Consider the following 27,381-nt stretch of genomic DNA (forward strand, 5'->3'; position numbering starts at 1 on the left):
AAAAAGTTCAAGGATCTTTCGCAAAAGGTTAACATTCATCTCCTTGTGACGCATGTGTTTTGACACTGGCTCACAGTTACCCTATGTATGACGATCCTGTAACGATCATGCATGTTCAAGATCGACGTTCATCCAAAATAGACTTAACCTCTGACATTGTCTGGGCAATATATCAAACATCGGGTAGTGACATTGCTGTGTAGAGTACCAATGCACCAAATTGCTCACGTAGGGAGCTAGGGCGAAAACAAGTCCCGGCCAAGACATTCATTTCCCTATGACGGATATGTTTTGACACTGGCTTTCTGGTTCATAGTTACCCTCATGTATGACGAGCCTGTAACTAACATCCATGTTCAAGACGTTCATCCAAAACAGACTTAACCTTCAAATGTTCTGGGCAATATATCAAAAACTATCTGGCAGTGACAATGCAGCAACATGTGGTTGCAGAGCAGTAAGTAGGCCCCAGAACAGTTGCCCCCTTTATTCAATTCAATTCAAACACATTTATGTCCTGTTCATGACAGAAATGGAAAATAATATAAGTAGTTACTAGGATATAAAGGCGGCTAGAGGTGGCAAAACCTTGAAAGCAGCTTGTATCAGGCACGCCATTACACAATCACGATTTGTGATATACTGCCTATGGGGGGGGGGGGGTCATCAGCAAATCATTGCTAAAATGTAGACAGGTTTGCTAAAAGGTTGCTTAAAGGACACATTATTGGCCTCCGTAAACATTCAATGGAGGCGCTGTTTAAATCCGATGATAACCCCGTATCCCAGCTGGCTCAGTCCGAATACTGTGCACAAGCGGACATTATTACCGGTACATAGTCACAGAGTAGGGGGATTTACATTATTTATAATGTATATATATTTCTATGCAAAACATAAAAATGTGAGTCAGAGCTGGGGTTCCCCCCCCCCCATCGGCATGACATTGGGTGACTTTTCATGTAACGTTTATCAGGGGTCAATGAATATGGTATCAAAAGCAATTCTGCGCGGTGGTCATGGTTGGGAGGGCAACCGATTTTTTAAAAAAAATGGTAATCAATTAATTTTGGTCCTTTTTTTTTGTAGTCCCGAAGGGGCCAACCTACTATCTTCTTTGTGCTTGACTCACTGTCTCTCACTTGTGAAATAGACTGGCATAGGTCTCACCTTGGTCCCAAAAATTACTCTGCTGGTCCCAGAGGGCCAGTCTACGGTCTTCTTTGTACCTAACACACTGACTGACCCACTGACTGACCCAAATAGTTCAATAGTTCATAGAGACCCCAAAGTCACAATTTGTATACTGTATTCACGTACGTTTATTGCATTAAAAGGAAGTAAATTATCATTATTATAAAACAAGACAAGCATTTCAACGTAATGAATCGTAAAAAAAAAAAAAAAAAAATATAAGAATCAACCTGGGGGTCCGACTTTGACAAGGCAAGGAGGCCTCTTATGTGTGTCCAGTTAATTATTTTTTCTTTTTATTTTGGTAATATGATAATCAAGTACTAGGTCTATAACAAGAGCAGTTATAAAGTAATTGAAAATCTTGTAAATATTACTCCTAGATAAAAAGACTGGTTTATTCTAACATACGATTATGGCAAATATTATACATGGCACAATAACACAACAATTATTAAGTTTATCAACCACAGTATTTGACAAAGTTTTTGCACCGTCACGTATTCTACCTCGAACGCAACATCGTAGCTTTTCCTGAAATAACCATTAAAGTTGATCGGTGTATCAGAGCATAAGAGAGTCCACAATTTTCACCCTCACTGCTTATCCACTGTGCTTTAACTTTTCGTTCCCCAATTTCATTTGAACGTATTTATATCAATGGACTCATTCTACTATGAGTAGCTGACTTTGAAATTGTCCAAAATGGATGCAATATAATAATTGATTATCGATTTCACTCCTGTTCCGTTTTTGGGTGGTCTTTTGTGTAGTTTTTTGGTGTTTTCTTATTATCATTTTGTATATATATATCTATTTTTAATAAAACAAACAAAGCCACTACGATTGTTGCATGCTTTTTATGCGTATTGTATATGCTGCACACAAACATACATTGACAACAAGAAAGCTTCTGCCTCTGACTCAAAACTACATCTAGCCAGTACGCACTGTTAACAAAGACTGGTTTCATAGATTGCGCAGTCATTAATATACTGTACAATGCCAAGAGAAGCGAGTTACCACTCTCCATATATTTTGTTACAGCATGCACGGGTTATAGGTCCAGGCCAGTCACGTGACTATAGAAGAAGTCGACCAGCAGTTCACGAGGGGCGCTTTGATGGTCCGAAATACCATGGAAGAAATAGTGTCCCTTTGCAAGGACATGAGTGTGTATGATGATGTATGGTGCCCTATCCCTCCTGATTGCTTAGCTTTCGTCACTTGTTGGTTGTTACGGTGTTTTCTGCAGTAATACAAAATCGAGAAACAAAAACTTTGCATCTAAGGTTGTTGAAGAATACTGGAAAAATCAAAACAATTTTCAATAAAAAAAACCTCGAGTCCTAAACAGAAACCTTGATCTACAATCATGAGGCCGTAGCACAGAAGTCAATAAAATATTCTCTCTGAACGATTTTTTCAGATGCACAAACGTAAATGAAATAAACAATCTGGACTTTTTCAAGAAACCCTGCAAATATTTATTAAGGCATCAACCGATTATTGCTAGGCCACCAATAACTTGAACATACATTTGTACTATTCGAGCTTTTGTTCATTCGGATGAATGCATTATGATAGTTTTTACTATCAAATTGGATGGAGTGTTAGTTCTTGTATGACGCTAGAACATGTCCATCTTTCTAATAATAGGAATACGCAGAATATTTTCTATGATGATTTGAATCATTGACAAGGTGGTGTAGGTTTCGTTACACTGCCCTCATTGTTCGCTTACCATCACTGCAGATCACTCCAGCATCGTGAGAGTGGCTACAACTTGTCTCTTCCCAGCAGTGGGAAGGACAGTCGGAAATTTTCTCTTCGGAGCCTTCGCACGCCACGCCGTCCATATGGACGGGTCCGCTACCTTGCCCGAAGTGGGCAGCGGACTTGGCCTCCAGTGCGCCTGAAAAACCGAGCTGTCGGCAGACGATCCCCGCATCAGTCTGGTTCCAAGTTGTATCACAGATGGTGCCCCAGCTGCCGCCACGGTATATCTCCACTCGGCCGCTGGTGCGAGATCCGCCGACCAACCGAAGCTCATCTGATCATTTCACAATAAAGATATCATCTCAATTTAGAAAACAAGACGAGTTACCGTCTGACGCCTACTCTGTGGAAGGGTGTAATAATGAAGAAGGGGCGGATACGTGCCCCACCCTCGTGGTTAGTAGACCTCCCAATCCCCTCTTCAGCTGGAAATACAGGCTGATAAAAATATGTCACGTACCGACCAAAATCAAATTACCTGTCTGTCAGTGACAGTGTCCCAAAGAACCCATAGGCCTACTGAGGACATCAAGTTGGCCTATATTCAAGAATCGTTCCCCGTGCTATTAACAAGTTTTATCCTAACAAGTTTTATGCTATTTTTTTGTATAGCAATACGAAAGTTATTCACTTTTGAATGAAACATTGAGCGAAAAATTAGCCCGTTTAGTTGTTGAATAATTATTACTTTACAGTTTCGAATTATTCGCTTCCAGACAATAATTCTATTCTCGTGGGTATAGGCTGGTCCCCGCCCCACAATAAGCCTCTGTACTAATGACGTCACACTTTGTTTACATGACATCCTATGGTGCTTAGTGGACCGTGGGCTCCCACTGGCTCCATAGGAAAGTGAACATGTAAACAAAGTGTGACGTCATTAGTAGCACAGAGGCTTATTAGTATCGATAATGTACGGACCGGGAGTCAGTCTGCTCGCAAAGTAGATCCGTTTGTGCCCAAAGCAAAACCTGTTTTTCTTCTTCAGAGGGTTGCAGACGTCCGAATAGTTAAAAGAAACATATTTGGTTGGAATAAAACATACAAGTTGTAAATTTATTAATAGAATAAAAATAATATGTTGAAGACCATGGGGAACTCTATAGTCCACATCATTATTAAAGGGAGGCACAAGGAAAGTTTTGAATTCCTATTTTCGACGGGAATGTCTATTTTGTAGGTGTAAGAGATAATAATTTTTTTCAGATTTTTTTCATTGAGTTCATCAGTATATTTTTCCTGCACTTAAGGGTCTTTGTTTGAAGAATGTGTTTCAGGGTGGAGTACCTCCTTAAGTGATTTTTATCATCAGAGAACGCTGAAATATCGTAAAGACCTGGGGATGATTTGATAACACACGAGTTATTTCTTACCGGGTCTTGGTTTACAAACGACTCCTGCTACGGTTGAGCTGCTGCATTGCTGAGAGCCGGTACAGACAAACGGACAGTCAGCCAGCCGTCGTTCAGTTCCAGTACAGGCGACTCGATTCATCACGATCGGCCGGTCACTCTCTCGGCTGGACAACCCCGTTTTAGCCTCCAGAGCCTCGATGAAGCCGAGCTGATGACAAACGGTGGTGGCGTCCTTCATATCCCAACTGCTATCGCAGACTGCACCCCAAGCATCATGGCGGTAGATTTCCACTTGGCCGCTCCATTTGTCGTCACCGCCCACCAATCGAATCATGCCGCTAGTAACTGTTGAGATCGAGAATTAGTTTCTTTCAAAATTAGTTCTTGAATGACACGTATCTTCCGATTTGAACAACAATAAAACGTAGGTCTAACTCTCGATAACAATAAGTCTTGTAAGTTTCACACTCTTTCATTAGGCTCACTTCTTGACAGAATGTTTGTGAAAGACAGCCTCTATAATCGTATCTATAATTTGAACACAAAAACGCGCAAAAGATGCTTGTGTAAATACATATCATTCGTTTATTTTTTTTTCACTAACTCGAGGTGCCATTTCATGGCTCAAATCGCCTAACCAGACTTATTCCCCCTTCCAATGATGACTGTTGTCTGACAATCCCTGTTGTGTTACAATGATAATTCTTTCATGTTTACATCCAGGGAACTCAACTCAGATCTCCCACTCAATCTGCAATATGAAGGGCATTATCCAATTTGTGATCCAACCCGTCGTTTAGTATGATTTGTACTGGGTATTGTCAGAATGAAACAGAGCTGGACCAACACGTGTCATCAATTAGAAAAGAAAGAATAAACACACCCATCAAGTGATATCAGCCGACAAAATACCATCATCCCAACTCCCGACCCTCCAACTTCTATGACCTGGATATATACTGACACAGGTTTTATGTGGGTCAAAGCAACCGACCCTATGCAAAAGCAACGGTGTTAGATTTAACACCGATGGTATCTTTGTAGGACCACTGGTGTTAAATATTCACACCGTACCTTTTTACAGTGTAGACGACCTGAAATATCTTAAAGAAAACAGTCGAATACCAGCATGATCGTTCGGCCTGCATCTGCATCAATGTTACACTGAATGAGTTCAACATAACTATAGATATAAATTGTATTAATACAACTTCATCCGGGTTCTTTAACTGCTCATCAAAACATGAATCGCAAGTCAGTGCTCGCAATTAGTTATTACAGTGTTAGAATTAACCAAGACCTTTAAATCTAACCCCGCCATTTATTTGTAACATTTACACCAATTGACAAGTGGTATCATCGCCTTTCTACATGTGACGTCATTTAGCATTTTTAAATTGGCCCACGTTACCTCGACATCCGAGCACTTCGAATCTTAGATAATAATGATCTTGGCTAGTCCATGTGAGTGGAAGTATGCGGAGGAATCTTGCCATCAGTACCACGGGGAACGTCACATTCAAAGGTGGTCCACTACCACTGTGCCCATTCAACTGGAAAAACAACAACGAAATGCACATAATTATCGGTAATTCAGAGATTTCGTTACGTCTGGCTTCTTTGCTATATAAAAACCTGCCCCGATGCAATATAGATGCGAAACAATTGTTGGCGGCACTATATCCATATAACATGAATGTCAACAACAAACAGTGTATATGGATCTGATACCTTGGATGTACATGGATCTGATACCTTGGGAGAACGAGGATCTTTTTCAGAATGACTTTTGATGTGGGAACAAACTCACTTGATATAATTTTTAAGGAATTGGTTTAATGTCACTTCCTCTTCCAAGCCTGAGTTGTAGGCGTGAAGAAACAGTATTAAACGAGGCTAGTAAAGCTGGTCCTAGATCAATCTTGGTTTAAGGTGTCTACGTAGTCATCGTATAGTCACAGTTGCGGGCGTGAGTGAGACTTATGCAAGTGTAATTCACAAGTAACAGTCAGTCAGTCAGTGAGGTAAAAATAGGACTATCGGCTGTTCATTCTGGGACCAGCAAAAATAATGAACAATGCAAGGACTTGACAATGAGGGCATTGGTGGGAATCCCGAGGCGGGGGACATGCAGGCTACACTGCAGAAACTATGTTTATCAATTAAACACTTTTCTAAACACTTTCTTGCTCTCAGTTTGTAAACGTGTCTAACATGTCTACATACTAAACATGTTTAGAGCATTCGTCGTCGTTCGTACGACGCTTCCATATCTAAATCACACGGGAATGTCCAATTCTTGCAGCCACTTGGCTGTATCTTCCTCTAGTTCAATCAGGCCGGTGGGACCGTGAGGGCCGGGGCTTGAAGATTGGGCAGGCTTGCGTGATGTGTTCTATGGTCTGTGGTAACCCACTACGGCAGGTGTCATCGTCACAAGCACTTAAGGAAGGAGCGGCTCTTTCCCCACCCTGTGCGGAGGCGGTTCAGGTGGATCCCTACAGAGCATTGATGGATAGTGCTTATCGCGAATTGAGCTTCTAAACATGGTTCGAAACAGTTTTTAGAGTTTAGTATCCCATTGCTACGGATTTTCACCTGTTATCTATGAGTTCCGATTGTGTGACGTCAAAGATCATCCGATTGTCCCCTGATGGGCCACCATTGTAGTAATGGTTGCATTGCAGGCGACTTAAAATGCCATACTTTCAGAATCTGCCACTATGGACTCGGCGTCCTCCATGTCGTTACAGTGCTGCAGACGGTGGCGGAAGGCGCGTGCTGCAACTGAAGGCTTCTGAAGGATTGAGGAGGTGTGCAATGGCATGAGTAGCCTTTAGTCAAGGCGCGCGTGTCTACCTGGAAGGGGGGTGGTGCCCCAGATTCTGGCACGAAAAAAGACCAGTCGAGTGGCGAAGCCACCTCGCGGCTTCGTCGCTCGTGCTATAGTCTTTTTACGTGCCAGCATCCAGGGTGCAGGTGCGTTACGTGTCCGGATAGGCGCGCGGGACTTGACATTCCTTCAGAAGCATTCGGCGGCAGCACGCGCCTACCACCACCGTCTCCAGCGCTGTACGTCATTGCTGAAACTCGCTCCATAAAATTGTCACGCCTTGCTTACATGATCTGAAAGTTTGGTTTAATTCCACAGGTAAACAGTATAGTTGAATACGATTCAAAGTTGGACTTTTTGACACGTAGGAGTACCTGTGCCGTGTACGTTTGTCAAAATCGTGAAGACATAGCACTCGGTATTCACGCAACATTTCCTAACGTTGTTTGTTATTAATCGTTATGCATATTATTAAACGGTGACGCAAACGTGTTGATTCAACTTCCAATCGTCGTTGCATATTTCAAACGCCTACTTAACTTTTCAAAAACCAGCAAAATGTATGCGTTAATTGACGAAACTGTTGCGTCATTTTATAATTAAAAAAAAACATTATTCTTTTGTGTTATTCTTGGCACGACCGGGCTTCCATATACGATTTGGCTTCTGATTATAGAGAATGCTATTATAACAAGATCCACACGGGATCCTAGGCTCACCTGTACGGTCTGTCCTCTGTCAGTTAGTTTCTGCCAATCATTGGACTCGCCGGTATTACTGGAGTTTACAGCAAAGGTTCGGATATAATAGCCTCCCGGATATCCCTGTACGATGACCCCCGTGATGGCCGTGTACTGACCGAGGTCTACCTGGATCCATTGACCCTCGCGCTTTCCAAACGGGCATACCCACCAACCAGTACCTGTGGGGAATACAACAAAACACCATGGCATTCAAATATGTAGAACCAAATCCTACAGGGTTTCCGTAATAGAAATACAACCGTTACGAAAACTGTGATTATAGCAAAAAATTAGTATTGTAAGTTACGCCAGTACACAGGCTTTGATTATTTTGATGTCATTCCTGTTCTGAATAATTGAGTAACTCTTTGTTTATTATGAAGGACCCCAAGTGTCCGTTGTTACACGTTAAATGAGGAGAATGAGGTTTTGCCGGTGGCTGCTCGCAAGGCCTACACGATTCTTGAACGCTTCATAATTAGCGATGAGACATGATTTTCATAGAGGAAAACATACAAAGTGATTTTACTTGCAGAGATAAATAATCAGGTTTATCTGTCCTGGCATCAAATTTCCATTGTTTGATCGGAGAAAATTTCAGAAGGGGCGTAAATCCTGGGGGGGGGGGGGTATATATCCTCCCACTTTTTGACCGGGGGGGGGGATGGCCTATTGAATCATCAACCCTCTTGTCCGTTATGAGAAAAAAATATGCGGATGTCGAGGTATTTGTCGAACATCCCAACAACCAAAATGTATTCAATAGCACTGAAAGTGGAGAAACAAAATACAAAAGCTTTTTAAATGCGCCGTTTTCATATAAGTGCGAGTAAACATATTGATATTATATTCTGAAGAACGCCTCCTAGTATAACGTGGCACCGTTTTGATGTAAGCGCGAGTATACATATTGATATATTTCCTGAAGAGCGCCCTCTAGTGTAATGTGGTGTCCAGTTCAGTAATTAGGCCTATTATGTTTGTGAAATCAATGTTTTGGGTTTCTACTTTTCATTTCTTTAACATGTAACAATTCACATCTGAATTCCCCAGGATAAAGAAAGATTACTCAGTCATCCAGATTAGGAATGACTTGCTACAGCCATCACATCAAGGCCTGTGTACTGGCGCAACTTCTAGTACCAAATTGCATCATTGCCATTTGGAGGTCGTTTATAATCACAGTTATGCATACTGTTCTGTTTTTTGCGGAGCCTGGAGAATCAGTGACAGGAATTCACGCCAGAGACTTGAGTAAGTGATGTTGATTTTGTTTTAATGACAGTAAACCAGTGACGTTTTTTTGTTTTTCCCCAGCTGGGGCATGAGAACACTAGTGTAATGTTTAATACAAAACAAGTAAAAATATCAATCGTAACACGGACAGAGTGATAGAATCGATTTTTGGTCAAGTTTATGGTGAATGCATTGACTACTCTGGCGACAACCCTATCGCCCATCCCTGGCCGAAAAAAAATGTGAGATGTAATTCCCTAAGTCGATGGGATTTACATAAGCACGTGAACACAGGATAGGGGCCTATGCGGTCAGACTGTAGCATGAGTTTTGCTGCTTTCATGTAACGGGAAATTGTCATATACATGCGGCGTGGCGTGCTCGCACTGAATCACTTCCATGCATCTTTCTCTCAATTTCAAGAACAGTTTCAGATTATTCAAGCTTTCCAGGAGTACAGGGTGCAGCAATAGTTCAAATAAAATATTGAAAACAAAATGAGCTGACTTCCGGAGATTATCCAGAATCCATGGATTTTTTTTTGTTAATTGACCTCTTTTTATATTTAGAACTCAAAGAAAACGACATTTACGGGTTAAACGCATGGTATTTATCCCAAAAGTACGGAGCTCTAGAATTTTGTCATCCGACTTGTTGAGATCCTGAGATATTTTATCGCTCGATGACGACATATTACAGGCAAGATGACGACATCCTGAGATAAATTGTCATTGCATGACGACATCCTGAAAATAGGATGACGACATCCACCCTCAAAATGCATTCTGACGTGAAGTATCTCTGGATGTCGACATCAACTAGTCTTAGGATGCCGTCATCCTGTGACTTTCAGGATGTCGGCATGTTTCCTGTAATATTCCTAAGATAAAATATGTCAGAATGTCAACAAGTCGGATGACAAGTCTAGAGCTCCGTACAAAAGTAACCTACCGAAATATTATCAAAAAGCTTACTTGGATTAAAGATCGTAGGGTACCAACCAATCTGTGAAATTAGTTCGTCTGGCCTGCTGTCATTTCGAAGAAATCAAGAAATTTAGGTAATTTCCAATGATCAGTCAATTGACTGCATGATTTTTGAAATGCAGAGTAATATGGACGAAATCGTGTTTCGTGGTCAAACGATTGTGCATATGGGTTTTCAATGTTTTCGCGATAAATTTCGCAATAGGTTTCAACAGTTTAGGTTTAACTTTTGAACATTCTTCGTTAGAATTTGAGTGGTGTTATTATTGGAAACGAAAAAAAACGCATGTAAAGCGAATGATCCTGGTTTTTAACAAGAGTGTAATCCATAATTAATACAACTGCTAAAATACAAGGTTAAATTGTAATTTAGACAGGTTTCTAGTTGCACATTTTCTGGATCGGGCAAATACATTTCCTATGTCTGAACTCCCGAAAAGGAAAACAAAGTAAGCAACAGTTGCAGACTATTGCAATGAGAGTAGCAATCAATGAGACTTACCATTCAGTCGGGCATTGCTTGGGGGATATGAGACGTGTGAGCCTGACGCCGTCAGGCTGGAATCAGGGATGGCCCCACTGGTCATCCCCAGCGGAGAACTCGTACACGAAAGACCTGAAATGACACAAAATATATCGGATACAAGATATCGTTTCTTTCATTCCTATTTTGCTTGCAATGAAAAATGTTTGGGCGATTTTTTAAGGGACCATGGCATGAAATTTACACTGAAACATTATTTTGAGCAACTTGCTCTAAAATGCAAGAAAACCACGAAACAAATGTTTTAGTTTAAAGCTATAGTCCATCATTTGCAGTCATCCGAAAAAGTAACTGGCGTATTATTGTTGAAAAACATACTTGGTTGAAAGATAGTAAGTGGACTAAACTCCCTGTGGAATTAATCCTTCTGGCAAGCTATCATTTTGAAGTAATCAACCAAAGAAGGCCTTTCCAACGGTGCGTCTTAAGACGCACCGTAGAAACATTTTAATTAGTATAGTTCGTTTTGTTTTGCGGCGTAGCGCGCGAAAGCATTGGCACGACGCACAGGCGCGCGCGGTTGCTATAATTCGTCGGATCAGTGCGCGACATCGCGTATAGCTGCAATTCAAAACAATTCAAAATATGATTCAGCAACTCTTGATTTGAAATTGAGTTCCTAGAATGCTGTTTTTCTTGGAACATACAGCTGAAGCTGAGCTAATTAAACTTCATCAGGTTAGTTGTTCAGTATCCTTCATTAGATTTTGAACACTTTTGTTGCTTCAAACGAACAAAATGCACAAATTACAAAATAATGATGGACTACATCTTTAAAACGTGTGTAAAGTGCCGTTATGGGTTTTTCGTGCAATTTACGGACCCACACATTTGCTGCTTGAATTAATGTTTCAAATATTTACGACAACCCCCCCCCCCCCGAAAAAAAACAATCTGGCAACTTTTCTTTTCTGCAGCAGTTTTAAACATCGAAGTTTCTACCTTGAAAGGCATCATAGTTTCGCTCATTATGGAAATGCACATAGCATAAAAAAACCTTGCAAATAGCAGTATGCTATGAACATTGACAAACAAGTTATACAGGACACAAGGTGCATTCTCAACGATTGCATTCGAACGTTCCATAACATTGGCTCTTAGAGTGTAATGGGATGTAAGAGAATGTCACACGAGCAGTGGTGACAATCGACTGACTGGCTGACTGACCGTCGCTTGTGAATTAGACTCGCTTAAGTCTCACCTTGGCCAAAAATGTTGAGGTAGGATTAGGCCCAAAACAAAAAAAAAGTCGGTCTCTGGTCAGCGCGCGCGTTGATTTTAATCATGCGCGTCAATCTTTTTTTTCCCCAAAATGTTCTGCGGTAGCTCCAACAGCGCCCTCTATTGCCTCACCTCCTCATTTTTTGTTACCAAAGTGCACCAAGGAATGGGAAATTGCATCAAGGCAAATGATCGAGAGCACCAAGGCAAATTATGGAGGACACCAATGTACATGAGGATACCAAATAGCAAAATAGTACCCCACCTTGTCTGTACAATCCAAGCTTGAAGAAAAAGACCCCCCCCCCCCAAAAAAAAAAAGCCACGTCCCCGCGTCAATTCCGGAACTTTGGTCTGACCAGAGACCAAATACTTTTTTTTTTGGCCTTACACCGTGTAACACCAATGAATGGTCTAAATCTGGCCCATTGTGCTCATCGCATGAATGAAGGGACTTCCAGTGCATAGCCATTTTGAATCGATTGAACAGAATGCTATGCGTTGTCGGCTCATCTTTACTAGGCTTGCCTTATCTTGTTGGTAATAAGATTTAATGTTTTATTTATAATGCAAGATGGCCTATATCCCTTGTTTAGTTCCTTTTGTCCCCATCTCCATCCACATGGAATAGCTTCATATTTTGTAAAGATGGTATGAATTTTTTGGATAGAGTTTGATACAATGTGCCATTTATCATACAGTGTTAATAAATCTTACCGCAGATGTCCCTTCGTTTAAAGAATTATGTCCCCCCCCCCCACACACACACACCATCGGATCGCCACACGGCAAACATAGGGGTGCAAACAATACATTACATTTTACAATTAAACATCAGCAGTTTCAAGTGCTTATTTACCTGATGTGCTTGAGCTGCTTGCCTGGTCTTGTGACGTCACATCTTGCACTACAGGATGGGCCGAGCATAATTCTAAAATACAAAGTCGAAATTGGGATACTTTATTTTTATTCTTTTTAACTGGAATAAACATTGACAGACAGAATTAATGATAGGCGCAAAATGCGTCTCGTGTTTTCAGGCAACGGTTTGGGCATTCTGATAGCGCTGAATCCAGTGGATTCGTTTATATTGTACGATAACTATACGGATACAGTAGTAAAGTGATGAGGCATCAACTAGCGAAACTATATTCAATACAAATAAACTATGAAATGAAAACTAACATGACGACAATGTTTTTAAAATGTACCGTCCCAGTTATTTTCAATTTCCAACCCCAAAAAATGGATTTATTGTTACGTGTGCACACGTTATGTGCTGGGATCGTGATGCTTGTAACTGTAAACCGCAGACATACGAAGTTTCAGCTATGGAAATCAGTTGCCTGCTTACAGTACAGATTTCCATGTGCTGTTGATTTTTTTTTTACAATAGAAAATAATCTGTAAAATTACAGTTGACAATGAAAAATTCAATTCAGTTTCACACTTACGTGAGGGCGCAGTGATGGCGATCAGCGTGGCAGCCAACACCAGCAGATTTGATGTAGAGAAAGACATTGTTTAGGAATACAAACGTCTTCAAGAGAGATCAGCTGGAGCCGAGTGTGAACCGACGGAGGTTGGTAAATCGGTTTATATATTATGGTGCTGGGCATGATGTGTCGGGGTTAACAGGTGCCGTTAGCGGAGCAGATATATAATCCGTCTGGCTTCCATGGCACAAATCCCCCGAGACGTTGTCTACGTGGGTCTATTTGTGTTGCTGAGAAGCTATATCGGTGACTTCCGACTTGGGTTAAAACGAGGGCGTAGAATCCGGGGGGGGGGGGGGGGGTTACGGTGGCACTTACCATCCCCTTCCCCGACATTTCTCAACAAGTGCCCTTTTTTAACATTCCGCGAACGTCGAACGATTTCTCAATATTAAAATCTACGATCCTGCATTCTAAGGCAGTTCAGTAACTTAAGCATTCCATTCATTATTTTGACCCCATTTTACTAGTATCAACATTAGTCAGCGGCTATAGCGGTTGGGGTGGGGTGGAGGGTGGGGTATTGCAAGCCCCAACCCCCTATAGATCCGCTACTGGATTACGAATACATATGTTTCATCTATTATCACTCAGTTGCACAAAATCACCATGACAAGTAAGTCATATAGAAACCTGACTATAGGGACGATTTAACTTTTAAAAAAAATCTGGTCACACAGTGAAATCTATTCGTTTTGTTATAATCATAATGGTTTTTCAAAGTTGGACACAGAAACTGACTTGAGCAGGATTGAACCTGCGACCTAATTTCATTAAAACTAAATAAATATACTACAGAAAAATCTAATAAGGAAAGTTATCAATGTGTTATACAACATTATAATCCATTTATGTGCGGCAGAACTGGGCGGGACCAATATGGCAAGGTCAAATGGGCGAACATTGGAAGTCATTTCTTCATTTTCTTATGACGCACATGTTAGCTTGCAATAGATCAAACGCGCACATTAAGACGAGCCAGCAACTAAAAAGTTCAAGGATCTTTCGCAAAAGGTTAACATTCATTTCCTTGTGACGCATGTGTTTTGACACTGGCTCACAGTTACCCTATGTATGACGATCCTGTAACGAACATGCATGTTCAAGACGTTCTTCCAAAATAGACTTAACCTCTGACATTATCTGGGCAATATCTCAAACATCTGGTAGTGACATTGCTGTGTAGAGTACCAATGCACCAAATTGCTCACGTAGGGAGCTAGGGCGAAAACAAGTCCCGGCTTCAAACATTCATTTCCTTGTGACGGATATGTTTTGACACTGGCTTTCTGGTTCATAGTTACCCTCATGTTTGACGAGCCTGTAACTAACATGCATGTTCAAGACGTTCATCCAAAACAGACTTAACCTTTGACATTGTCTGGGCAATATATTAAACATCGGGTAGTGACATTGCTGTGTAGAGTACCAATTAGGCACTAAATTGCTCACGTAGGGAGCTAGGGCGGAGCCGAAAACAAGTCCCGGCCTAGACATTCATTTCCCTATGACGGACATGTTTTGACACTGGCTTTCTGGTTCATAGTTACCCTCATGTTTGACGAGCCTGTAACTAACATCCATGTTCAAGACGTTCATCCAAAACAGACTTAACCTTCAAATGTTCTGGGCAATATATCAAAAATATCTGGCAGTGACAATGCAGCAACATGTGGTTGCAGAGCAGTAAGTAGGCCCCAGATCAGTTGCCCCCTTTATTCAATTCAATTCAAACACATTTATGTCCTGTTCATGACAGAAATGGAAAATAATATAAGTATTGAACAGGATATAAAGGCGGCTAGAGGTGGCAAAACCTTGAAAGCATAGCTTGTATCAGGCACGCCATTATCACGATTTGTTATATACTGCCAATGGGGGGGGGGGGTCATCAGCAAATCAATGCTATAATGTAGACAGGTTTTTCCTCTGGACACATTATTGGCCTCCGTAAACTTTCCATGGAGGCGCTGTTTAAATGCGATGATACCCCCGTATCCCAGCTGGCTCAGTCCGAATGTTGTGCACAAGCGGACATTATTACCGGCATATAGTCACAGAGTAGGGGGGGGGAGGGTACATTATTAATAATATATTTCTATGCAAAACATAAAATGTGAGTCAGAGCTGGGGTCCCCCCCCCCCCCATCGGCATGACATTGGGTGACTTTTCATGTAACGTTTATCAGGGGTCAATGAATATGGTATCAAAAGCAATTCTGTGCGATGGTCATGGTTGGGATTGCAACCGATTTAAAAAAAAAAGGTAATCAATTAATTTTGGTCCGTTTTGTAGTCCCAGAGGGTCAACCTACAATCTTCTTTGTGCTTGACTCACTGTCTCTCACTTGTGAAATAGACTTGCATAAGTCTCACCTTGGTCCCAAAAAATTACTCTGCTGGTCCCAGAGGGCCAGACTACGGTCTTCCTTGTACCTAACACACTTACTGACCCACTCACTGACCCAAATAGTTCAATAGTTCATAGAGACCCCAAAGTCACAATTTGTATACTGTATTCACGTACGTTTATTGCATTAAAAGGAAGTAAATAATCACTATTATAAAACAAGACAAGCATTTGAACGTAATGAATCGTAAAAAAAACCAACAATTATAAGAATCCACCTGGGGGTCCGACTATGACAAGGCAAGGAGGCCTCTTAAGTGTGTCCAGTTAATTAATTTTCTTTTTATTTTGGAATTATGATAATCAAGTACTAGGTCTATAACAAGTGCAGTTATAAAGTAATTGAAAATCTAAAAAATATTACTCCTAGTTAAAAAGACTGATTTATTCTAACATACGATTATGGCAAATGTTATACATGGCACAATAACACAACAATTATTAAGTTTATCAACCATAGTATTTGACAAAGTTTCTTCACCGTCACGTATTCTACCCCGTACGCAACATCGTAGCTTTTCCTGAAATAACAAATAAAGTTGATCGGTGTATCAGAGTATAAGAAAGTCAACAATTTTCACCCTCACTGCTTATCCATTGTACTTTAACTTTTTGTTCCCCAATTTCATTTGAACGTATTTATATCAATGGACTCATTCTACTATGAGTAGCTTACAAAATGGATGCAAGTTCAATAATATAATTGATTATCGATTCCACTCCTGTTCCGTTTTTTGTTTTTTTGTGTTTAGTCTTTTGGTGTTTTCTTATTATCATTTTGTATATATATTTTTTTCGAACAAACAAAGCCACTATGATTGTTGCATGCTTATTATGCGTATTGTATATGCTGCACACAAACATACATTGACAACAAGAAAGCTTCTGCCTCTGATTCAAAACTACATCTAGCCAGTATGCACTAACAAAGACTGGTGTCATAGATTGCGCAGTCGCTAATATACTGTACAATGCCAAGAGAAGCGAGTTACCACTCTCCATATATTTTTTTACAGCATGCACGGGTTATATGCCCAGGCCAGTCACGTGACTATAGAAGAAGTCGACCAGCAGTTCACGAGGGGCGCTTTGATGGTCCGAAATACCATGGAAGAAATAGTGTCCCTTTGCAAGGACATGAGTGTGTATGATGATGTATGGTGCCCTATCCCTCCTGATTGCTTAGCTTTCGTCACTTGTTGGTTGTTACGGGGTTTTCTGCAGTAATACAAAATCGAGAAACAAAAACTTTGCAACTAAGGTTGTTGAAAATTACTGAAAAAATCAAAACAATTTTCAATAAAAAAAACTTGAGTCCTAACAGAAACCTTGATCTACAATCATGAGGCCGTAGCACAGAAGTCAATAAAATATTCTTTCTGAACGATTTTCCAGATGCGCAGACGTAAATGAAATAAACAATCTGGACTTTTTCAAGAAACCCATGCAAATATTGAAGGCAGCAACCGATTATTGCTAGGCCACCAATAACTTGAACACACATTTGTACTATTCGAGCTTTTATTCATTCGGATGAATGCACAATGATAGTTTTGACTATCAAATTGGATGGAGTGTTAGTTCTTGCATGACGCAAGAACATGTCCATCTTTCTAATGATAGGAATACGCAGAGTATTTTCTATGATGATTTGAATCCTTGACAAGGTGGTGTGGGTTTCGTTACACTGCCCTCATTGTTCGCTTACCCTCACTACAGATCACTCCAGCATCGTGTGAGTGGCTACAACTTGTCTCTTCCCAGCAGTGGGAAGGACAGTCGGTAATTTTCTCTTCGGAGCCTTCACACGCCACGCCGTCCAAATGGACGGGTCCGCTACCCTGCCCGAAGTGGGCAGCCGACTTCGCCTCCAGTGCGCCTGAGAAACCGAGCTGTCGGCAGACAATCCCCGCATTGGTGACGTTCCAATTACTATCGCAGATGGTTCCCCAGCTGCCGCCACGGTATATCTCCACTCGGCCGCTGGTGCGGGATCCGCCGACCAACCGAACCACATCTGATCATTTAACAATAAAGACATTGTCTCAATTAAAACAAAATATTCGAATAAACCATAAAGGGAAGCTGACTAGGTTTGCAGAATTGCTAATGTTGCTAGCATCGTGACATTGGACGATGGCTTCTGACTATAGCGCCCCTGAACAAAATAAATGACAAATGGAGAACTGCCAACATAGGGCTGGATAGCTCAGTTGGTAGAGCACCGAAACGGCAACACGGAGGTCGCATGTTCAAACTCCGCTCCAGTCAATTTCGTTGTTCAATTAAAATAAAAAAAACAATGACGAGTCACAGTCTGCCACCTTCATCGTGGAGTGGCGTAATGAAGAAAGGACGGATAGGTAACCCACCCTCACAACTCTATTTGTGAAAGAGTTAATCGTACGCTATACTGAGCAACTCAAGGTGGCCATTTAATCTATGGTCCAAATAATCAGCATTGGGAGGCGATTCCTATGCTTTGTCGGGAAAAGCTATTTTGTGGGGGTGTAAATAATAACAATTCTTTCAAATGTTTTATTGGAGTTCAGAGATTTCTTTGCTCAGTTAATTTCTTCACTTTTTTGGGAAAGGCTTTTGTTTGAAGTATGTATTTCGGGGATGAGTACTGGTATTTAATAAGGGAATAAATGTGTGCTCCGGAGGTTTTTATCACTCGTTTAATACCGCTTAGAGTCTGGGTGCTGATAATTACCCGAGCCGGAGGCGAGGGTAATTATCAGCACCCAGACTATAAGCGGTATTAAACAGAGTGATAAATACCGACCGAGCACATATTTATTCCCATTCATAAATACCTTATCCGTAAAAAATATCAAATAATTCGTTCAAAAAATCCCGATTTTGTTCAACAAGTTCACTTCATGCTTTTTGAAACATCCCTCTAGCAAAATAATGGAGTGTTCTGCTGGCGAGTAAGATGTAAACAACCCTTTTATGGAGATTGACGCGCGCGTAACATGTTCTGCGCGATGTCACGCAGAACGCACCTGGGGCGTTGCGTTTTGAATTTAGAACTATAAAATTCTGACTCGCTTGTAGTGTTGCGCATGCCTACGTGAGGATTGTGAACGTTCAACCAATGAAACGGTAAGAGGCACTGGATTTTTAAGAGTCCACATTTTATTGTGACACTGGAAAAGTGTTTAAGACCAGCTAGCCATGTCTTTATCATCCGTTTAAGACCGGCCACGTGACGGGCTCTCGACCAATAGGAATAGCTAAACTGTCTGAGGTATTTATGAATTGACTTTAATTGTATATCGGGGACGGTGCCATATCACAAATACCCTGAAGATAGATCATAATGACACGTGAGTTACTTAGTGTGCAATAAGTTGGAGGTGAATGACATGGAAACTAAAGAGGGCGGAGTATTTCTTACCAGATCTTGGTTTACAAACGACTCCTGCTACAGTTGAGCTGCTGCATTGCTGAGAGCCGGTACAGACAAACGGACAGTCAGCTAGCCGTCGTTCAGTTCCAGTACAGGCGACTCGATTCATCACGATCGGCCGGTCACTCTCTCGGCTGGACAACCCCGTTTTAGCCTCCAGAGCCTCGATGAAGCCGAGCTGATGACAAACGGTGGTGGCGTCCTTCATATCCCAACTGCTATCGCAGACTGCACCCCAAGCATCATGGCGGAAGATTTCCACTTGACCGCTCCATTTGTCATCACCGCCCACCAATCGAAGCATGCCGCTAACTGTTGAGATCGAGAAGTATAGTTTCTTATTAGAATTAGTTCGCAAATGACATGTGTGTTCCGATTTTGAACAACAATCAAACGTAGGTCTAACTCTCGATAACAATAAGTCTTCTAAGTTTCACACTCTTTCATTAGGTTCACTTCTTGGCAGAATTTTTGTGAACGACAGCCTCTATAATCGTATTTATAATTTGAACACAAAAAACGCGCAAAAGATGCTTGTGCAAATACATATCATTCGTTTAACTTTTTTTCCCTAACTTGAGGTGCCATTCCATGGCTCAAATCGTCTTATCAGACGTATTCCCCCTTCCAGTGATGACTGTTGTCTGACAATGATAATTCCTTCATGTTTACATCCAGGGAACTCAACTCAGATCTATTACTCCATTTGCAATATGAAGGTCATCATCCAATTTGTGATCCAAACCCATCGTTTCATATATGATTTGTACTGGGCATTGTCAAAATGCAACAGAGCTGGACCAACACGTGTCATCAATTAGAAAAGAAACGAATAAACACACCCAGCAAGTGATATCAGCCGACAACACCATCATCCCAACTCCCAACCCTCCAACATTCATGACCTGAATACTGACATAGGTTTCATGAGGGTCAAAGCATCCGACATTGCAAATACAACGGTGTTAAATTTAACACCAGTGGTATCTTTACGGGACCACCGGTGTTTAATTTACACCGCACTTTTTGTAGTGTAGACCTAAAATAAAATTAAAACAGTCCGATACTAGCATGATCACTCGGCCTGCATCGGAATCACTGTTACATCAGTATGAGTTCCACATAATAATAAATATGACTTGTATTAATACAACTTCCTCCGGGTTCTAATCATTTTTCATCACAACATGAAACTCAAGTCAGTGCCCGCATTTGGTTCTTACAGCGTTGGAATAAGCATAGACCTCTAAACTGATCTAACCATAAAAAAAAAAAAAATTACACCGAAATGACTAGCGGTATCATTGCCTTTCTACGGCGACTTAGATTGTTTAGATGGGAACATTTGTATTACCTCGACATCCGAGCACTTCGAATCTTAGAAAATAATTTTCAGAGTAACTCCATGTGAGTGGAAGTATGCGGAGGAATCTTGCCATCAGTACCACGGGGAACGTCACATTCACAGGTTGTCCACTACCATTGTTCCCATTCAACTGAAATAAATACAACGATTTACAATATCACTACCAACACAACATCCAGTAGTTCAAATATTCGTTATTCGTCGGGCGTCTTTGCTATTTAAAGAATTGCGTCGATATAGGGAGATGCTAAACCATTTTGACGCTATCTTCTTTTAACATGAAAGTCAATTACATGCATGTAAACACCTCGGGAGAACGAAGATCTAATTAAGAGCGGCTATTGACGTACAAATTAATTGTTCGCTCGGAAAGTCTTAGGCAGGGTTTATTTTTCTTATGTCACTTCCGAAGTTCCGCTTCCAAGTCTGATATGTAGACCTACGCGATAAAAGATAACGAACAAGGTAAGGACTTGACCTTGAGACCATAAAGGCATCGATGGGTAGGGGGGGGGGGCTGTGGAAGTAAAATGTCTCTAAATAACATTTTGGGTGGAGGACGCCGTTGGCGAAGCCCCATGCTTCCCCCACAATTTACCCCAGCGCATTTAGTTTTTTTTTACCAGGTACAATGTATACATATTCTGTACGTGTAATAGCGCTAAGATGAACTGATCTGATCGTCTTCAGGCTGAGCGGGTAGGGTGGCAGCGGGTATAGGAGACCCATGTGCCGGGAAAATAGGCTTGGTAACCGTGGATATAGATGATCCATTGGTTGGGAGCTGGAGGCGCTAGATGTCACTGAGTTGAAAACCGATGTCTTGGGAACAGCGGGGTGTTGGAAGATCTCGATGGCCTCTCTAATTCGTCTAGGATGCCAGTTTTTGACAGGAGCGATGAGTTCTGCTTCCTCCCAATTGGTGGGGTGGTCTGTGGCATGGGCGTGTTTGACGAAGGCTGACTTGTCGTAGTCTCCTCGTCGTCCATGCGCCCGGTGTTCCTTTGGCTGGTTGGTAGGTTTCTGCCGGTCTCCCCTATGTAAACTTAACCGCACTCACAGGGGATGTGGTAGAATCCTGGGCGGTTGCTAGGATCAGGCTTGTCCTTGGGGGTGTGTAAAATGCCAAGAACTTTGTTGGGGGCCGAGTGGAAGACTTTGATGTTGGCTTGACGGAAGATGCGCTGGAGCTGATGGGAGGCGGGACCGAATTAGGGAAAACATACTGAGGGTTGTGGGGTTTGACTTCAGGTGTTGTAATAGCAGACCCTACAGTCATAGAGCTTAGCGGGTTTGGAGGTCTTAATGTGGTGTTGCTTGTATCCGTTTAGCTGATGGGTAGTCTGGATATGCTGGAGTTCTTGCTGGATGTTGTCTTGGTCGCATATCCCATACAACCGTCGTACTACGGTGCGGTTGACTGATGACTTGGGGAAGGGGTGACGGAACGACCGCTGGTGTAGGTAGCGGTCGGTGCCGTGGTTTTCGGTAGACCTTGCGGTGCAAGGAGTCGTCGGTGTTTCTGGAGAGGCTGACATCAAGGATGGAAAGCTGGCCGGCTTGTTCTTGTTCAACGGTAAACTTGATGGTGGGATGTTGCCCGTTGAGGTAGTTGAGAAACTCGGTGAGGGTATATCCTGGCCGTGGGGCCGGACAACAAAGGTGTCATTAACGTAGCGTAGCCAGAGCCTGCATCATCCTCACCGACACACCCCAGCGATCAGCCTCCATCATCAGCACCACCACACCTCAACGACCAGCCTTCAGCATCCCCTATCCAAGCCACGTACGCGGCAGTCATCCAGCCCCATATATACAACCTCAACCACTCAGTCCGACTCTCTCCTGAAGATGATCAGAGCATATTGATCGGAACGTCCAGTTTCACAACCAACCGGTTATTTAATTTCAGAACCACACTTTTCAAAAGAGAGTATTCCTCATGGTTTTAGCGCAAACCTCACTAGTACAATATAAACACTGCCATCATGCAAAGTTTCACATCTTATTTAACACCTATTTTATGTAATGTTGGTGTACACACTGTACTGGTCTGAATTTGCGTAAAACCGCTATGTCATGTGGTGCATACACACATTTTTGAATGCCTCCCTCTAGAGATAGGTGGCATCCAAACCCCCCCCCCCCCCCACACACACACACACACCTACGCTTACATAGGCATAGAAATGGGTACTTCCTTTGTTCTCGTGTACTAAAATTTTGCAACGTCGCACACTTATGTCAAAATGCTCTTATTTTAACCATAGTTAATTTCCTGGGCTGAAATTCGGACTTAATATCCCTTTTCTAAAACTCTTCCATTTGCGACAGATCAACCCACCTTGGAAATTCCTAGTTTTTTTTTTTTTAGTAAAATCCATATATATATTTTGTGAAAAACTTGTGGGGTTCCAAAACGGTACCCCGCAAGTCGGTGGGCATTCCGTGTGGGGTACCTCCCCTTGTTCTGGTACCCCACAAGGCAGTGGTTGTACACGCACCCTGCTGTACGAATTTCCATGCTGATTACCGCCACGACGTTGACAAGAAATTGCAGCCGGTGCTCGAGACTAAACGGATATCCATGGGCGTCGCCAGGATTTTTCTGGGGGGGGGGGGGGGAGAGAGGAGGGTAAAGCACTCAGCAGACGCAAAGGGAGAAATCAACGGCCGTAGAACTATCGAGAGGGGGTGCTAGACATCATGTCAAATATACATTAAGTTAACAGTAATATGATTCGCCCCTCGTCTTCTTATTTTCAATTCGTTTCCCTTTTTTCCCCTCCTTTTTTGTGTGTGGTTTCCGATGGGGGGGGGGGGGGGGGGGGGAGGGACCCCCTTTATCCCCCTCCCCGATAAGCCAATGCGGATAGCACGACCCAAGCTCAAGAGAAATGTTTGTTTTATTTCGCGAAAGTAGTGCGCATTTTCCAAACATATTGCCTAAAAGGAACTGCCTTATTAATTTGGCAAAATTAATGCGCATTAATTAAAAATAAAAAAATAATAATACAATTTCACTTGTTTAAATCTGGAACGATCGGGATTGGGCTTCTGTAATCCAATGTTTGTCCGTACAGCGTAAGAAAACAAGAGAATGCCAACAAGATCCGCACGGCATCCTATAGGCTCACCTGTACGGTCTGTCCTCTGTCAGTTAGTTTCTGCCAATCATTGGACTCGCCCGTATTACTGTAGTTTACAGCAAATGTTTGGATATGAAACGCACTGTGCCCCTGTACGATGACCCCCGTGATGGCCGTGTACTGACCGAGGTCTACCTGGTACCATTGACCCTCGGGCTTTCCATCCGGGCATATCCACCAACCAGTACCTGTGGGGAATAAAACAAAAAGACTATGACAGTCAAATATATAGAACCAAATCCTACAAGATTTCCGTAAGAAAAATACAACAGTTACAAAAGCTGTGATTATGACAAGAATACATATTTTGTATTGGAAGTTGCGCCAATACACAGGTTTGATTTGATGTCATTCCTGTTCTGAATAACTGAGTGACTCTGTGTTTATCCTGAGGGACCCCAAGTGTCAGTTGTTACATGCTAATGAGAATTTGCCAGTGGATGCTCGCAAGACCAACACGATTCTAGAACGCTTCATAACAGCGATGAGGTAGGATTATCCATGAATGACGTGACAATATTCTCCACAACTGACGAAATACACAACCGTTTAATTTTGAAAGGAACGACAGTCGCACTTAACTCACTGTTTGTTTCGGAATTTGAGGTAATGTTCTCATGATTGGCCCTTTTTTTCATTGAGGAAAACATACAAACTAATATTTACTTCGATACGATAAATAATCGGGTCTATCCTGTCCTTGCAGCAACGTTTCATCGTCTGATTGGAGGAACTTGTCAATATCTGTGATGGGCATAATCATTATAAAGCGTTTCCTGTACAATCTTCGCCAAAATGAGAATGCGCATCGAAGCGGAAACGCGCCAAACTTATTAGGCGCGCAGTGGAACATTTATGCATAGACGGGCCTGGGAATGCATCATCAGGGATGGAGGACTATGTGGAATGAGTTGGTCAATACGAACAGTCAAATTGTTTTATATGAGCATGAACAATGCGGCTGCCAAGGAGACAACCAAGAAGTTGACGACACAATGTGAAATTTAAGTTTATTCTAAATTAAATGTTTGTGAACTCAAGGGTTTTGTCATTACTTAACATGTATCAATTCACAATTGAGATCCCACAGAATAAACAAAGATTACTCATCCCGAACAGAAATGACCTGCAACAGGCATGACCTGTGTACTGACGCAACTTCAAATACCAAATTTGTATTATTGTCATTTGAAGGTCGTTTGTAATCACAATTTTTGTACCTTTTTCGTTGTTGCGGAGCCTAAAGGATCAGTAACAGTAATTCGCGCTACGGACTTTAGTTAGTGATGTTGATTTTGTTTTAATGACAGTAAACCAGTGACGATTTTTTGTTTTGTACCCAGCTAGGACATGAGAACACTAATGTTACAAAACAAGTCAATGCAATGACATATAAATCGTAACATGGACAGAGTGATACACAGAATCGGTTTTTCTTTTGGTCAAGTTTATGGGGAATGCATGGACTATTCTGGCTTAAAAAAATATGCGATATCGCTGGGATTTACATAAGCACTTGAATACAGGATATACGCGGTCTGACTGTAGCATGAGTTTTGCTGCTTTCATGTAACGGGAAATTGTCATATACATGCGGCGTGGTGTGCTCACACAGAATCACTTCCATGCATCTTTCTCTCAGAACGGTTTCAGATTATTCAAGCTCTTCAGAAGAGAAAAGTATGCTGACAAATTCGCAGCGCGGGACATTTGAAATTGTTTGTCTTTTTCCGGTCAGTAGTTTCGTAAGCGTATGATTCGAATATATGTGCGCCTTTTTCCCCTTTTAATCAATATGGTGTTTTTTATGAGCCGGCAGAACACTATGCCCCAATCTATAACAAAATTAGCTCAAGTTGTCTACTGACACACATTCAAATGGACCGCGTTTTGTCGACTGTAAACTTGAAAAATGGACTTGCCATGACAAACTCTTGGTGGCGCACTGCATTGTGAATCGCCCGAATTTCAAGAACAGTTTCAGATTATTCAAGCTTTTCAGGAGTACAGGGTTCAAGCAATAGTTCAAATGAAATACTGAGAAAAGTGAGCTGTCTTGCGGAGATTATCCGGAATCCACGGAGGCTTTTTGTTGTTGTTGGTTGACCTCTTTTTATATTTAGAAACTTAGACAAAACGACATTTATGGGTTAAAGACATGTAGGATCATTTGCATGTATCTCAAAAGAAACCAACCGAATTATTATTATTATTTTTTGTTGGATGAAAGATCGTAGGGTACTAACCACCCCGTGATGTTATTTTGTTTGGCTTGCTGTCATTGCGAAGAAATCAAGAAATGGTGGTGATTTCCAACGATCAGTCAATTGCCTTTTTTTTAAATACAGAGTACCATGGGCGAAATCGTGTTTCGTGATCAAAAGATAGTGCATGGTTTTTCAATGTTTTCGCGAAAAAAATTGCTGTAGTTTCATTTGGTTAAGTTTAACATTTAAACATTCATCTTTAAATTTTGAGAGGTGTTATTATTGGAAACGAACAACGCATGAAAAGCAAATGAGCCTAAAGCCTTGAAAAAGAAAGGGGCTGGTCATATTGACCAAGAATGAATCCATAATTAAAACATTCGCAATGCATCGTTAATTAGTAATTTTTTTTACAATGTTTCTAGTTGTTTTTAGAGTCGGGCTTATACAATTCCTATGTCTTAACTCACAAAAAAGGGAAAAAACACAAATTAAGCAACAGTTGCAGACTATTGCAATGAGAGACTGAGTAGCAATCAATGAGACTTACCATTCAGTCGGGCCTTGCTTGGGAGATAAGTTGAGCTGTGTGAGCCTGACGCCGTCAGGCTGGAATCAGGGATGGCCCCACTGGCCATCCCCAGTGGAGAACTCGTACACGGAAGACCTGAAATGACACAAAATATCGGATACAAGGTATCGTTTCTTTCATTCCTATTTTGCTTGACAATGAAAATTGTTTGGGCGATTTTTTAAGGGACCATTGCATGTAATTAAAACATTCATTTTGAGCAACTTTCTCTGAACTGCAAGAAAACCTAAGTGAATAAAAAGTTTAGTTTAAAACGTGTGTAACGTGCACTTAGGGTGTTCCGTAAAAATTACGAACCTACAATTTTTGCTCATTGAATTAATATTTAAAATATTTACTACAAACAAAAAAACAAACAATCTGGCAACTTTTCTTGCTGAAGCATTTTTAGCATCAAAGTTTCTGCCTTGAATGGCATCACAGTTTCGCTTATTGTGGAAATGCGCATAGCATTTAAAAAAAACCTTGCAAATAGCAATAAACTATGAAAATTGAAAATAAAGTTAAACGGGACACAAAGGTGCATTTTTAGGGATTGCATTCAAACTTTCCATTACATTGGCTCTTAGAGTGTAATGGGATGTTAGAGAATGTCAAAAATAGTCGGTCTCTGGTCAGACCAAAGTTCCGGAATTGATGCGGCGACGCGGTTTTTTTTTTTTTGGGGGGGGGCTTTTTTTTATTAAAGCTTGGATTATACAGACAAGGTGGGTACTATTTTTTGCTTTTTTTGTGTCCTCATATACATTGGTGTCCTCCATAATTGGCCTTTGTGCCCTCCATCATTTGCCTTGGTGCAATTTCCCCATTCCTTGGTACAACAATTTGAGGAAGTGCGGCAATAGAGGGCGC

General features: G+C 41.5%; 1 protein-coding gene across 2 annotated transcripts in view; it reads right to left on the reverse strand.

Moving 5' to 3' along the window:
• Nucleotides 1–1,997: 1,997 nt before the first annotated feature.
• Nucleotides 1,998–27,381, reverse strand: part of LOC119738546 (scavenger receptor cysteine-rich domain-containing group B protein-like) — a 29,852-nt gene continuing 4,468 nt past the window's right edge. The window contains exons 3-8 of one of the 2 annotated variants that reach the window (XM_038213454.1): nucleotides 10,629–10,742; nucleotides 7,881–8,083; nucleotides 5,740–5,881; nucleotides 4,347–4,673; nucleotides 2,939–3,247; nucleotides 1,998–2,443 (exon numbers count right to left, since the gene is read on the reverse strand). In XM_038213454.1, coding sequence (XP_038069382.1) covers nucleotides 2,418–2,443; nucleotides 2,939–3,247; nucleotides 4,347–4,673; nucleotides 5,740–5,881; nucleotides 7,881–8,083; nucleotides 10,629–10,742 — 1,121 coding nt within the window. In that variant the 3' untranslated portion in view covers nucleotides 1,998–2,417. Of the gene's footprint in view, nucleotides 2,444–2,938; nucleotides 3,248–4,346; nucleotides 4,674–5,739; nucleotides 5,882–7,880; nucleotides 8,084–10,628; nucleotides 10,743–16,572; nucleotides 17,016–17,505; nucleotides 17,815–19,203; nucleotides 19,528–20,569; nucleotides 20,712–23,718; nucleotides 23,919–26,487; nucleotides 26,605–27,381 lie in introns of those variants that run through there. The other variant, XM_038213455.1, reaches the window with a different exon arrangement.

This window comes from Patiria miniata, unplaced genomic scaffold (genome assembly GCF_015706575.1).
Source record: "Patiria miniata isolate m_02_andy unplaced genomic scaffold, ASM1570657v1 HiC_scaffold_3, whole genome shotgun sequence".
NCBI lineage: Eukaryota > Metazoa > Echinodermata > Asteroidea > Valvatida > Asterinidae > Patiria > Patiria miniata.